This window comes from Cryptomeria japonica, chromosome 3, assembly GCF_030272615.1.
Source record: "Cryptomeria japonica chromosome 3, Sugi_1.0, whole genome shotgun sequence".
Taxonomy (NCBI): domain Eukaryota; kingdom Viridiplantae; phylum Streptophyta; class Pinopsida; order Cupressales; family Cupressaceae; genus Cryptomeria; species Cryptomeria japonica.
This window is the reverse complement of record NC_081407.1, coordinates 775599594-775613233: the sequence shown is the minus strand read 5'-3', so window position 1 is coordinate 775613233 and position 13640 is coordinate 775599594. Positions and strand designations below refer to the sequence as shown.

The following is a 13640-nucleotide window of genomic DNA, read 5'->3' as shown; positions in this document are numbered from 1 at the left end:
TTTATTATTAAATACTAAAAACACATCATATAACACTTTTTAATTATTGTTTATAAAATTTAATTTAATAAATATAATATAATATAATTTAATTATATTTTATTTCATTTAATACAACAGCTTTTCAAGATAACAATATTAATCCATACCTAAATAACTATAACATTTTAAAATTTATAAATTATATTATTTAATTTATAGTTTATAATTTTTATAAAAATATATTAATAAATATAGATTATAAACTATATCGAATTCTTAAGAATATTAAAATCTAAAAACAACTAAATCAATACACGGAGCGGAGTCGAGACAAGGAATAATGAGATTGCGACAGTAGCAAACAAGGAAAAGTCACAGTCGCCTCTCTTGGAAAAGTTGGAGACACCTCTCACGAACGCTGCTGTGGTAGCAAGGAATGGTATGCACTTGCCTCTCCTGGATACAGTTTGCCACTCAACGCTGGACAGAGTCTGCCACTCAGCACTCAGACCTGTCTCTTAGTTCACCCCTCGGCACTCAAACCTCTCTCTTAATCCGCTACTCAGCACTCGGACTGGCAGAATCAGCACACAAACGTTGCAAGGAAATGGGTAAATCAACACTTAGGCATTGTCTTCAAGTTTCAACTCCAATTGATTTGTGTGTTTAAGGGGCAGGAGAACAACTTTTTCTTAAAAAAAATTACCCAAAACCTTAAAATCTATTCCAAAACCCCAACAACAGTCTGCCGTTTTTCCATACGAATAAATGGCGAACTTTAACAAATATTTTATAAATATTTGAAATTTGGCTAAATTCGAATTTCATGGTTGAAATTCGCCGAATGTTGTGACATAGGATCACACTATATAGTGCTGCAGAAAGGATGGCTTTTTCCCTTCTTAGGTGGTTTTCATGATGATAATGCACGTTATTGTTTAGACCTTATTATATAGTGGTGCAGGTCATATCTGTGTTTTTTTTTTTTTTTAAAGAACTCAAATATATGTTAATAATATTTTTAATTTCTGGGTAAGGTGACTGACATTGGGTATGTCTCTTTTAAATTATCACAGTTTGATTTTATTCTATTATTTTAAATTGAACCTTGATCTGGATATGCTATTGGATATCAGAGAGGAACAAATAAAAAAAGAAAGGAAATTGGATAACTTCTCTATGGATTAAAAACAAGACACATGTACCTGGCTATGTTTTATTTGTGAATGCATCAATAGCTAGTGTTCCATTTTTTTCTACTTTATTCTAATATAAACCTCCATGATAATGCTAGTCCCTTTTCACCTTATTTTTAATTAAATGGGAAAGAGCCTGCAAGTGTAGTTCTCTGATGTGCATGATTATCTGGTCTGGAAATTAAATATTCTCTTCTCACTTGCAGTTTCTTGGAAATCATATCCCTTTTTCCCCTCTTTTCCTAAAAAATGGTACTTCCAATTTTCTGGAGTCTGATGAGTGAAGTTGTTTCCTAAGTTTCTTATGGCACGGTTCTCTTACAGGCTAGTGTAAAAAAGGAGAATGGGCAAACAGCTATGGTGCCTCTTTTTCAAAGCCAAGAACATGTTGTTGGTGAGGTAAGTCAATATTGTGTTATTTTGCTAGTATGGGTTGGGCTGGTTAAGTCCATGTTGCTCCTATGGTGGAGTTGTTGGCTATTTATAGGCTTAACAAAAGATGCATTTGGAATCCATAAACTGATAAACTTGGCTATGAATCTGTACAGGTTTGTATAGAACCCATTGCAGGAAAGAAAGTCGAGCATAACGGTGTAAAGATTGAGCTTCTGGGCCAAATAGGTATTGTTCTGTGATGTTGTTCCTTAGTACAACCCATCTCAAAATTCTCTGTTCTGTTTTAATTTTTTAAAGTACTTTGCATCAATTAGGTCACGCATATTATTTGTAATTTTGTATACATTAAATTAGCACAGGTTTTGGCAAATTTCCCTTGTTTGGCCATTTCTTATTTTGAAATCTTTTTGCAAATTGAAATTTACTGAAACTATATAAGTGTTTTTTTTAATGGGTAAATTGAGGGTTTTACTGGGGCCCTCACCCTGAAAAGGCCTAGAATTGGTTAAGTTTACAATATCCTGACCACACCTGGAGGCTATAACTGACTATTCAAGAGAAAAGATTAGTCAATACATACAGAACATTTAATAAAAGTGTCGACAGACAAAATCCCAAGGGAGCAAATGGGACCTATCAGCATCAACTATCCTTCGATCAAACAGAAATAACATTAACTATGAAAACAAAATCCACTTGTAGCCATCTTGAAGACATCCTAAAGCTAACACCGCAACTACAGATCATCAATTAATTTGCAAAAAAATATTTCCAGGTGCATCAACTGATCCACCCTTTCTCCTTCTGATAGATTTATCCACTTTCTAACAAAAATTAAACACTAGTACTCATTGAAGGTCTCTTAGAATCACACATAATGTCCTCTTCTGTCATCTCAGGCATGGTAAATTCAATAGCTACATGTCTTTCTTGAGCACCACTTGGAGCCTGCCCACATATTTTTGTTGGCAAAATATGCCAGTTCTTCCTTCTCCTATTCTCCAACCTTTTCCACCCACACATCCTTTGCTACATTAATTGGCCAACAAAAATATGTGGGCAGGCTCATGTTCTGTCCTGCCTTAACATCGGCATGGTCAAGGCATTGTTTCTGCATTTGGAATTCAGACGGTATTGTGGAGCTGTTTGTCCGAAACAGCTCCTCCAAAGGCCATTCTCTATTTTCCTGAGATTTTCTGTAAGGAACCTGCAAGTAGAATAACCCAATAAACAGGTACATGCAGAAATAGGAGTAACAAAATTATAGTCAAGGTACCTTCTTTTTGGGAAGTCATTATGATATAAAGAGTTTAGCTAAAGACAACTGCTGCTATCCCATGCATGCGGGATGAATACTTTTATTCTAATATACCTAATGACTTACAAAGCATATGCACCCCACTAGTACTAACTAATAACTCTTATCAGAATGGGGGTCCGTAACATTGCTGGCTGGTTCCCACCTGATAAATTTAAGATCCAAGCCGTTTTATTGGATTAAAATTACTTCAAGGGAACAAGTGGGAATTTGGTGGGTGTACCGTGTATCTACTCAAGATTGCCTCCGGTTCCAAAAAGATGGAACACTCCTCATCCAATGTAGATAATTTTGCCAAAACACTTGTAGTCTGCTGAATAACTCTTTTGAGACAAGAGACATGATAATCTGGGTGGATTTTTGAAGAGGTGAGAAGTTCAAGCTTATAAGCTACCTCATTGATGTTCTACACTACCTGATAAAGGACTACCCTAAAATTTGGATAAGGTTAGAGATGTAGAAAGACCCAATCACTAACTTCAAAGATACGCTCTAGTCTTTGCTAGCCTGTCTGTAGTTTCACACAGTTCTATGTCTGTACCAAATTGTCCTTGAGGACTGAGAATTTTCACTCTTTGGGAAAGGATGCTACTGTCAGTTGCTTGGACCTTGGAAGAACCTGGCCCATTGCCCTTGTTGATCAGACACAAAAGATTGTAGTTAAGTCTCTAAGCATTCATTTACAATCCTAGTTTGTCAATCAGTCCGAGGATGATAGGCTGAACTCACCATTAGTTTAGTGGCTTGCAACTTAAATTAATTATGCTAGAAATTTGTAGTGAGATAAGGATCATGATCACTGACAATGCAGTGGGCCATACCATGAAGCTTGAAAACTGTGACTGAAAAGTGTTTTGTGCTACAACTACTGCTGAGTAAGTTTGGGGTAAGGCACGATAATGAGCATACTTAGCCAGATGATCAACAATGACCAAAATGACCTGTTTACCCTGACTTAGGAAGCCCAACAATGAAATCCATATAAATATTTTTCCGAAGCTATAGCTGGAATAGGAAGGGGCTCTAAAGACCTTGGCAATTTGATGGTCTCCCTTTAGTTCTGTTTACATGCATCATATTGTGTTACCAAGGTTTTGACATCTTGCTTGAGGCTATCTCAAAAGAAATCTCCCAACTTGCTCCAATATTTCAAAAAATCAGAGTGACCTGCAGTAGCGGATGAATGAAGCTTTTTAAGCAACTGCTGCTTGAGTTGGAGTTGGGACATAAATAAATGCCGTCATGGTATTTTAGTACATGTGCTGGCCATTGAAACCCCTACTGATCAATGATCTTGTTCCAACTAGTAAATAATGGTTTGGATTCTGGGATTTGCTTGCCCATTCTCAACTAGTTTCTTCCATCCAGGTTGGTATTAGTACTGTGAGAGGATATATTGTATATTACTTTTCATATTTACGAAAGAGTGCATTGGTCTATGCATCATCTTTGCTTTCCTCATTAATGTTCTCATAACTATAACGTGCATTTTACCTACCCACTTTTTCTATTCAGGGGAGGACACCCATTTCTGCAATTTTTTATTTTTCAAAATGAGATGATCAATTTATTTGGAATTTGCACCCCAAAAGGTAAGGGTGCCATTGCTAAAAACATGGAAAATATCGTTATCTCTTTTTCTTTGGCAGATTTAGTGTGATATGCCTAGTCAGTTGCTTGTTGGTGAAGGTGAGTGGTCAACCTTCCTGCATCAAAGCGACACCCATGCTGCTTGATCACATTCTGGATCAAATGGTTTGTGAAAATTCGGCATGGCCAAATTTTGTGGAACACAAAGTTGCTTTGAGGGCCAAGAAGGCCATATCAACTTTTGCGTTCTGGACAAAGGCCCTACAATTTGACTTTAATCCTTAGCAGACTTGCATTAATACCTCATCAATTCCAATAAACATCATAATTTTTGACAGACTTGGGTGTAGGCCACTCTTTCATGGCCTCAATCTTTTTTGAATTGACTTGCATGCCTTCTTGGAAAAAATGCTGCTAAGATACTCCACCTTTCGCATTTTGAAGACACGAATAGAACCTTGGTGAAAAGTTAGCGATCCCTCAAAATTTGGAGGGTGATCTCCATATGCCTGACTGTAAATGTGAATGTCATCAAGAAAGACCAAAATAAATTTGTGTAGGTAGCCTTGGAATTAGTTAATCTGAAGGGTATCACCAAGAATTTCTAGTGGCCTTCATGTGTCTGGAAAGTAGTTTTGGGAATGTTCTCCTCAATCTTTTTTTGAATTGACTTGCATGCCTTCTTGGGAAAAAATGCTGCTAAGATATTCCACCTTTTGCATTTTGAAGGCACAAATAGAACCTTGGTGAAAAGTTAGCGATCCCTCAAAATTTGGAGGGCAATCTCCATATGCCTGACTGTAAATGTGAATGTGATCAAGAAAGATCGAAATAAATTTGTGTAGGTAGTCTTGGAATTAGTTAATCTGAAGGGTATCACCAAGAATTTCTAGTGGCCTTTATGTGTCTGGAAAGTAGTTTTGGGAATGTCCTCCTTAACTCAAATTTGGTGATATCCAGATTAAATATCCAATTCACTGAAATATGTGGCCCTAGAGGGCACATCCAAAAAATTATCAATGCGAAGAATATGAAACTTATCCTTGGTGGTCAATTTATTTAGTGCTTGGAAATTAGAGCACATGAGTTAGCCACCATCTTTCTTAGTAAGTGGAAATTAGAGCACGAGTTAGCCACCATCTTTCTTAGGGATGAATAGGGACTAGTATGTTGTCTGATGACACCTGCCTCTAATAGCTTGCTAACTGTGTTTTCAATTTTGTTCTTTAGTTCAATTAGATAGCGATAGGGCTTAAAATTTGGAGATTGATTGCTAGATGTTAGGGGAATTGCGTGGTGACCGGACCTTGGGGTAGGGGTTCCTTGAACACACGATGATACTAATCCGCTAGCCTTTGCAAATCTGGAGGAGAAGAAGGAGATCAAGGAGTCAAGTTTCACTTGAATGGAACTATGCAATAATGCCATAACGTTCTATATTTAATAGCTTTTGCATGCAGTGAGAACTAACTATTTGAACATTGCTTGCTTTCATACCTTCCAATCTATATTCTATGTCATGGTGACTAAATTTTATCCAAAGCTGGGAGTAGTCACAAGTGATTGATCCTAATGTTTGCTGCCATTGGATGCCTAATAGCACATTTGCACTCCCTAAGGATAGAGTATGCATATTAGAGGTCAGCTGCTATTTTCCTATTGAAAGTTTGACATTGCAGCACTTGCCACCACAGCACATGTTACTCCCATTAGCCACAATAATTTGGAAATTATTGCATTTATGTACATATCAGTGGATTTGATCAGCAAGCTTCCAACTAGTCAATTGGAGAGCTTCCACCATCAATCAGGAGAACCACCCTTTTGCATGTAATGTAACCAATGAGTTGGAGGGCTTGTGAGGTAGATAATTCTGCAAGGGCATGAATAGAGAAGTCAGCATCCTTTGTTGCGTCATTATTTGGTACAATCACCTCTTCTGCTTTTGACAATTCCTCAGTGTCATTGGGCACCCCTGCCGATTCACTGAGATAGAATCTCTGTTCCTGACATTTATGACCTTCTCCTGCTTTTGATCACAATTTTATCATACCTCTTTGGCCCTTTTCTTAATTAAATCTGCTTAGGATAATTAAATGTGCTTAGGATTAAGTCAAAGGACTGAGTGGAGGATCCTAAGGCTTTTTTGCATGTTGCAAACTTATCCTTCTGTACATGGGCTAGTCTGAGAGTGCCCCAAAATGTGGGAGGCTTAAAACTTGGATTTCAACTCAAACATCATCTTTGAGGCAATTGATAAAACAACTTCTGAATTTCTTTTTATCAAGGCTTGTAGCTTGATTGGTTAGTTTCACAAAGTCTGTTTGGTATTCACAGACTTGTGTTTTTGAAACAATTTAGTTAGGGCTATAGTGAAATCTTCTTATTGATTGGGATCAAAGTGCTCTGTACTTCTTTACAAAAGTTTGCACATGTAAGAAATTATTTATAGTTTTTCCAACCATTGATACCATTGAATACCTTCGTTTTCCAGGTGGGAAGATGTTATAGAGAGATTTTGATTTATAGGTGTAATGTCCCAATTTTGAAATAGTTTTTAATAATAAATAATAATAAAAAATAAAATCAAAATATAAAAGAATATAATTAAGTTAATGAATTGTCAGAAGACAAAATGAAAAGTTGTGACTCCCTCAAACATGAGATATAAAAGAGAGAATAGAAACTCATTTGAAGGGGGGATAATTTGGGAATCAGAAGTGCCGATCTGATTTAAATGAGAAGTGCAGGTCTGATTGTAAAAGGTTGTGTCCCTATCAAAGGGCAGAAATAATGAAGAGTTGCAATCTTTCAAAGGGTGCTAATGGTAAAAGGGCGTGTCTCTTGCCAAAGGGCATACATGATGAAGAGGTGTGACCTCACCCTCACATTTAGAGATATAAAGGCAAGGAATCAAAAGCATCCAGTGAGATCACCATAGATCAGATCAGATCAGAACTGTTATTAAGTTACAGGCAGGAACATCTTTGATCTTGGTGGTATGCATGGGGATGTGCTTAAATTGTATGCTTAATATATGAAGCTTGATAATGTTCTTATGCAGGATTTAGTAGTGAGTAATATAGACTGCAATATGTATGACAGCCATACTTAATCTCATATACAGTGGCAGACCATGTCAGATCTGTCCGCCTTTACAGCCACTAAATATACTAATAACTGATGTTTTTAGGCAGCGGTAGTATTAATAACTTATATAATAGGTAATTAGCAAATACATAAATAATTGGTAATATAATTTAATTCATTTATTTTTTTATGTATATATATTCAAATCAGAATTAGGATAACAGATTTATATATGATAATGATGTTAGCAAGATTTATATTCGCTTGATTATAACATACATATATACTTGAAATAAAATCAATAAGATTATACTTATATATTTATAAAAAAACAAATTATAAATATATAATGAATAAATTACTGTGATTATATATTTTTAGATTATTTATATGTGTGTGTCCTATTTCGTAATCAATCAAAGGAACAAATGGAGGAAGTAAGTTAGGGAATTGCAGTTTACGGTTCTCCCAAGCTAAGTAGGCCACCCCAAGGGATGGAATTGTCATAGTGGGAAGTTCCTGCCTCTTGTGGGCCAAGAGGTGAGTTAGGTGAGTTGTCATAGTGGGATGCTGAGTGCTCTTGGGCTTTGTTGGGTTGAGCAGTTTACAGGCACCCTCACGAGGCTTTCCTACCAAACTAAACTACAATCGGTTATGGGTAGAAAGACATGTTTATCATTCTATGTAATATATGTACTATTAATCCATGTATTTATTTGTCTATTCCTAAGTTTATTGAATGACTAGATGAAGTTATTCTTATATGTTGAAAAAATGATGATCTATATTATGGAATTACTAATTTAGGACAATACAGGTAATCACTAGCTGGGGACATTACAGTAGGTGCTTGATGGACTGTAAAATATTGCTCTGTCTGGTATAACCAATTGGTAGGGCCTTTACCATCAATTTTGGAAAGTCCAGCTTAGGTGCGTGTTGGGGCCGACCAAAATTTTGGGAATTAAAAAAATCGTTTTTTGTTAGAATGTTGACCAATATCTAGGTGCAAATTTTCTAGCTTAATGGTGATGTTCGTGGGTGCTTGAGGGCAGGAACCCAACCTATTCTCTAGATCACCTTGCATGTCAAGCCAGTATAACTTTGCGAGATGTGAATCCTCATCAGATTGTATTTTTTGGATTCTATCAATCCCCGACTCCAAACAATGCTCTGGTTAGAGTTGGGATTGGCAGCCAGCAGCCATATTGAACACCTAAGGTTATTGAAGTTATATACCAAAATCATCAGCTTGAAGAGAGGATCATAATGGATCAGTTTAGGAGAAATTTGGCTTGGAAGCTGCAAACTACCAAATTATATATAAACTGAACCGATTGCTGTGATTGGCACTAAACTTACCTTCTGGAGTTTATCTTATATTTTCTTAAAAATGCAGTGTGCTGTCCCACTGATGTTATGTTCACATTTTAGTAGGTAGAGTAGGGTGTGTAACAGGGAAGTTGTCTAAAGGGTGTGTATGGTTTGTGAGCTAACAAATATACTGATCTGGTTCATAGATAATGTTGTCTGAATATTTTAGAGCATCAACTATAGAGGGTAGACCATTCCCATAGACCACTATCATATCTCTAAGGTACGGCATGAGTAACTTTTCAAGGCTAATTGCCTACTGATGCATCATAGATTATAGGTGATTGAAGGCTACTTGGACTTAGGTTTTGAAAAAAAATTATGGGGTCTTCCAATTTGTAAAGTGTACATGGAAGCTCATGGTTATGTATAGAGGTAGAAAACATATATTGGATACTTGTAGAAAATACCAAACTAGTGATATTGCTGCAAAACATGACCCTTGAAAGAACTCTAATACCACATGCAAGGAAACTGCAAGTAGGATAACGCGATAAACAAATATAGACAGAAAATAAAAAGACTATTATTGCGTTTGAATTTTTAATAATCCAAAGGTAATATTCAGTAATATCCAATCAAATTTAATTTTTAATTTCTATACAATAATATATACTTCAGAAACTACACTTTTTTTAATGGTATTTCTAATAACTAATCAAATTTGCACAATTAAATGTATCTTTTAAAGATTGCAATCAGATATTCTGATAAATAGAAAATGTTACTAACTTGAGATTTTATTAATGTCTACTAGAAGATCAGTGAAATTAGCACAATGGTGATTTCTATGTGAAATAACTCTTGAGAAATTGTGGGTTTCCGTCATAGTCCTTCAATTCCTGCCACGGGTTTTGTCCTTGGGTTAAATGAACCACAGTTCCATGCTCCAACGGAGGAATGATCAGATAATAAAAAGATGTATTCATTGTATGGTGATTACTTGTCCTTGTTTGGTGTCTCTTGTATATGTTTTTCCTTCAATAGTTATGATTCTTCACATGCCCCTTAACTTTAGATAAAATTAAACTTTAATTTATATTTTATAAATATATAATATTTTTTTTATTATTTAAATCCCATTCCGTAAAAGGGTACATTGCAATTTTTCTAGGGAGCATAAATGTCAATTAGCATTTTCAAGATACCTTCTTCTTGGGTAGTCATTACAATATAAAGAGTCAAGCTCAAGACGACTACTACTATCTTATGCATGAGGGATAAATACTTTTTTTGATCTACCTCGAAGGTGATTTACAAAGCATATGTATCCCACTAGTATTAACTAATACCTATTGCATGTATTGGAATGAGTGGTTTGTGACATTTTCTTTTTCACATTACTCTCTCTTCTTCACCGCACCTTCCATCTCCTCTTTTAGTGAGCTACAAAATGGTGCCATTGAAATAAAGTGGACACTGCAGATTTATGAAATAAGAAGGCAAATTAAGTCTTGAATGCATCACGACATGTCCCTCAGAGAATTAATTACCATAAAAGACCATCATTACCACTGGGAGCCTATTCTGATTGGAACCTTAGAGTTGAAGCAATAATGATATAGCATTTCAAATATCATATCCAAGAATTACAGGACTGTCATTTCTTATCAAATTAGCTAATTTATTCTAAGAATCTTAATCATTATTGAGAACAACCAAGAAGGGAAGCTGGTTTATAGTTACATTGGCATGAAGGTTGGCCAAATGGTATTGAATAACATTCCATGGAAATGGGGAATGACTCACAGATGAAAATTTTGAGACGTTAGGATTTATATACAAGAAATAATGTCAAATGCCAAATACAGAAAGTAAGAAACCATAAATTATTTTGACGCATTATTTATACTAAAATTAACTGGAACCAAACAAGACATCACTTAACAACATTGAATCAATAATAGTGGCCAAAATTAAATTACACGTTTTTGCAACTGTGAGACCAAAATAATCCTCTCTGTAGATGAGCATGAGTATAGAGTGTTGGTAACCATCCAACACTGGCACTGTGCAATGTCCACCATTTTGTATATGATCCAGAAGAAGGTAAATTGTGTGCAAGCAAGTGTAGTAGGACTTTAGGACCTTGAAATATTTCCTTAATGGCAATCCTTAGTCTCATGTATACCTACTCTGTTGTTTGAATGTCCTTTATTTCATTTTACATATTGGAAGCTTTTATCTTAAACACCATTGGCAGCCCATCATTGAATTTGATGACCTTAGTGGCCCTCTTGAAATTGCCCCGAGCTCTACCTTTTTTCTTTCTTTTGGTCACACTGTATTTCTCACAATCTCACCATTAAGTTTTAGGAGAACATTTTAAAAATAGATTTTTTTGAATTTTACTTCTGTTTTGAAAACAGAAAAACGTGGCTGCTACAAGGGCTCTTGAAAATACTCATGTGTATTTAGTTCTTAGCTAAACAGAAAGTGGCTTTTGTTATTGTAAGCTCTACATTAAGATAAGCTATCGTGAACTTACTCTAAAGGGCCACTTTGTGAAATCCATCAACCTTTGTTGTGAATTTCTATCAATTCCATTTCCTTTATGTCCAAGTGTTATTTGCATGTATTGAACAATATACAAATTGAATTTGGCAAACACTCAGCAAGCTGTTCTTTGACTCAGACTTGCACTAGGTCGAAAATTTGGCAGTTTAAAAACATTGATAGTCTATGAAAATTGTTATTAATGTCCTTTGTTGTTTGAAAATTTCAAGTTGGTTTTCTGTTTTATTTCCAGAGACTTGGTTGAGTCTGTGAGTTGAGGCTGCAAACTCACTGAGCCTGACTTGGACTTGGATTCTCAAGTTCTTGTCAAGACTTGCCAAGTCTCAAATCATGGAGGGACAATGTGAGAGGTCTTTGGTAAATGCTTTTCAAAACATTTGTTGAGCCTCATAGTTACATATCATTTTGCTGTTAGACTAAGGTAATGTAATATGAAGAGACATTAATGGTGTTACTTGCAAACAATGTCAGTTTCTTTGTTGGTAGTAAGAGGTGCAGGCATGCTTTCATTCTGGGATTTTTTTTATTATGGTTTTGTTTATTGTCATTATTAGGCAGCTTTTTTATTAAACAGTCGGTACAAGAGGTATCATGGCTAATTTTGTTTACTATTATTTTAGTGCTAATAATAGTTCATTGCTTCTGCAGAGTTGTACTTTGACAGAGGGAATTTTTATGACTTCACCTCCCTGGGTGAGTTAAGCTGCTATGTATATTTTGTACTCTTTCCATTAGAAATTAAGAAATATTTTCTAATTCTCTGTATTGTATCTCTTACAGCCGCAGCAATACTATAATATATGTTGCTTAGAATGTTTGTTTGGATGTCCTATTTATGAACGAACTTAATTCATTTTATGAATCCCATATCAAAGTGAGTCGAAAGTTGAGTTTGATATGAATTTTCCTCATTTTGCTATGTGTCTAATATTTGAAATTTCTGGAGACACTAAAAGGTTTGAGTTTAATAATGCTTTTACCTAGAAAATTGTAAATTATTTCTTTTGAAATACAGGAAGAAATAACAGTCTTAGGTTTGAAAATAGCTTAGCTTCTGCAAGTTTATGACTAGTTCATTAAAATGGATGGAGGCTGCTTCAATTTCTGTTTTTTAATTCTTACTTCCCATCAGGTAACAAATGAACTTTCTGCTGTCTTCATACCTTTTCGTTCCCCTCCAAATCACCTATTTAACTGGCATAATTGACTCTGGTTTCTACTTCTTCTAGCAATATCAGGATAATGAGAATAGCTAAGATGAATCATATCCTCGGTATAATATGATTAAGAGTATTTTCATTCTGCTTGAAAACCTGAAAATCCTGAAACTCTAGGGGCAAATGTATGGTGCTAATGATGCAGTGAAGGGGCTTGCTCTGGCAAATAGTGGAATCAGAAAATAATTCTATGCTAATGCTGTCCAGGGCTTGTTTTCGTGGAACCATTCTTTAGCCTCAAGTCCTGCCCTAATCTCTTACTGGTGATAATGATATTAGTATAGTAGATCCTTCTGCAGTCTTTCAGTTTGCTGACATCTATCTCTTTTGTAGTCTCTGCTAAAAACCTGACTTCCTAGAAAGTTGAAAACAAATCTTTTCAGTCTCCTTCATCAATGAAGCTCTCTAGTTGACAGTGAAAGAAATCGCCAATCCTCCTCGAAATTCAAAGGGCATTTAATATTCTTGGCCTGCAGGTCTTGCCTAATTGCACTCAATCCTATCCCATCTAGGGAGATATTGATGTTATTTTGGACTTCATAGCACATCTGACATAAAAATCTGGATGCTACACAATTCATGTTTTCCAAGTTCTACTGAACTTTAAATCTTTCTCTTTTCTTGTTTACCACACTGCATTTTATTCGCATCACTGTCTTCTGTTTTGAGCTAATCAAGCTTTTCTTCAATGCTGACATTTATTTGTTTTGCAGTTCGGGAGCTTGATGTACCTGGTGAGATACATGATCGTAAGACATATCCATTTGAATTCTCTACAGTTGAGATGCCCTATGAATCCTACAATGGTATAAACGTGAGGCTCAGGTATGGCAAAGCTATTTAGTTTTCATTGTTATGGTTTGAAGATAGGAGTTTCAGTGTTTCTTGGGAGAGGAATAGGAAATGAACTATAGGATGCTGATGGTTAAAACTTAAAACACTCAAATCTGAAAACATTTC

The 13640-nt window shown here is 35.5% G+C and overlaps 1 protein-coding gene across 2 annotated transcripts in view; it reads left to right on the top strand.

Moving 5' to 3' along the window:
• LOC131063332 (vacuolar protein sorting-associated protein 26A) overlaps positions 1-13640 on the top strand; it is a 97589-nt gene that overhangs the window by 55311 nt on the left and 28638 nt on the right. For both annotated transcript variants that reach the window (XM_057997114.2, XM_057997115.2), the window contains exons 5-8: positions 1503-1577; positions 1727-1799; positions 12112-12156; positions 13394-13505. In XM_057997114.2, the coding sequence (XP_057853097.1) occupies positions 1503-1577; positions 1727-1799; positions 12112-12156; positions 13394-13505 (305 nt within the window). The remainder of the gene's footprint in view (positions 1-1502; positions 1578-1726; positions 1800-12111; positions 12157-13393; positions 13506-13640) is intronic.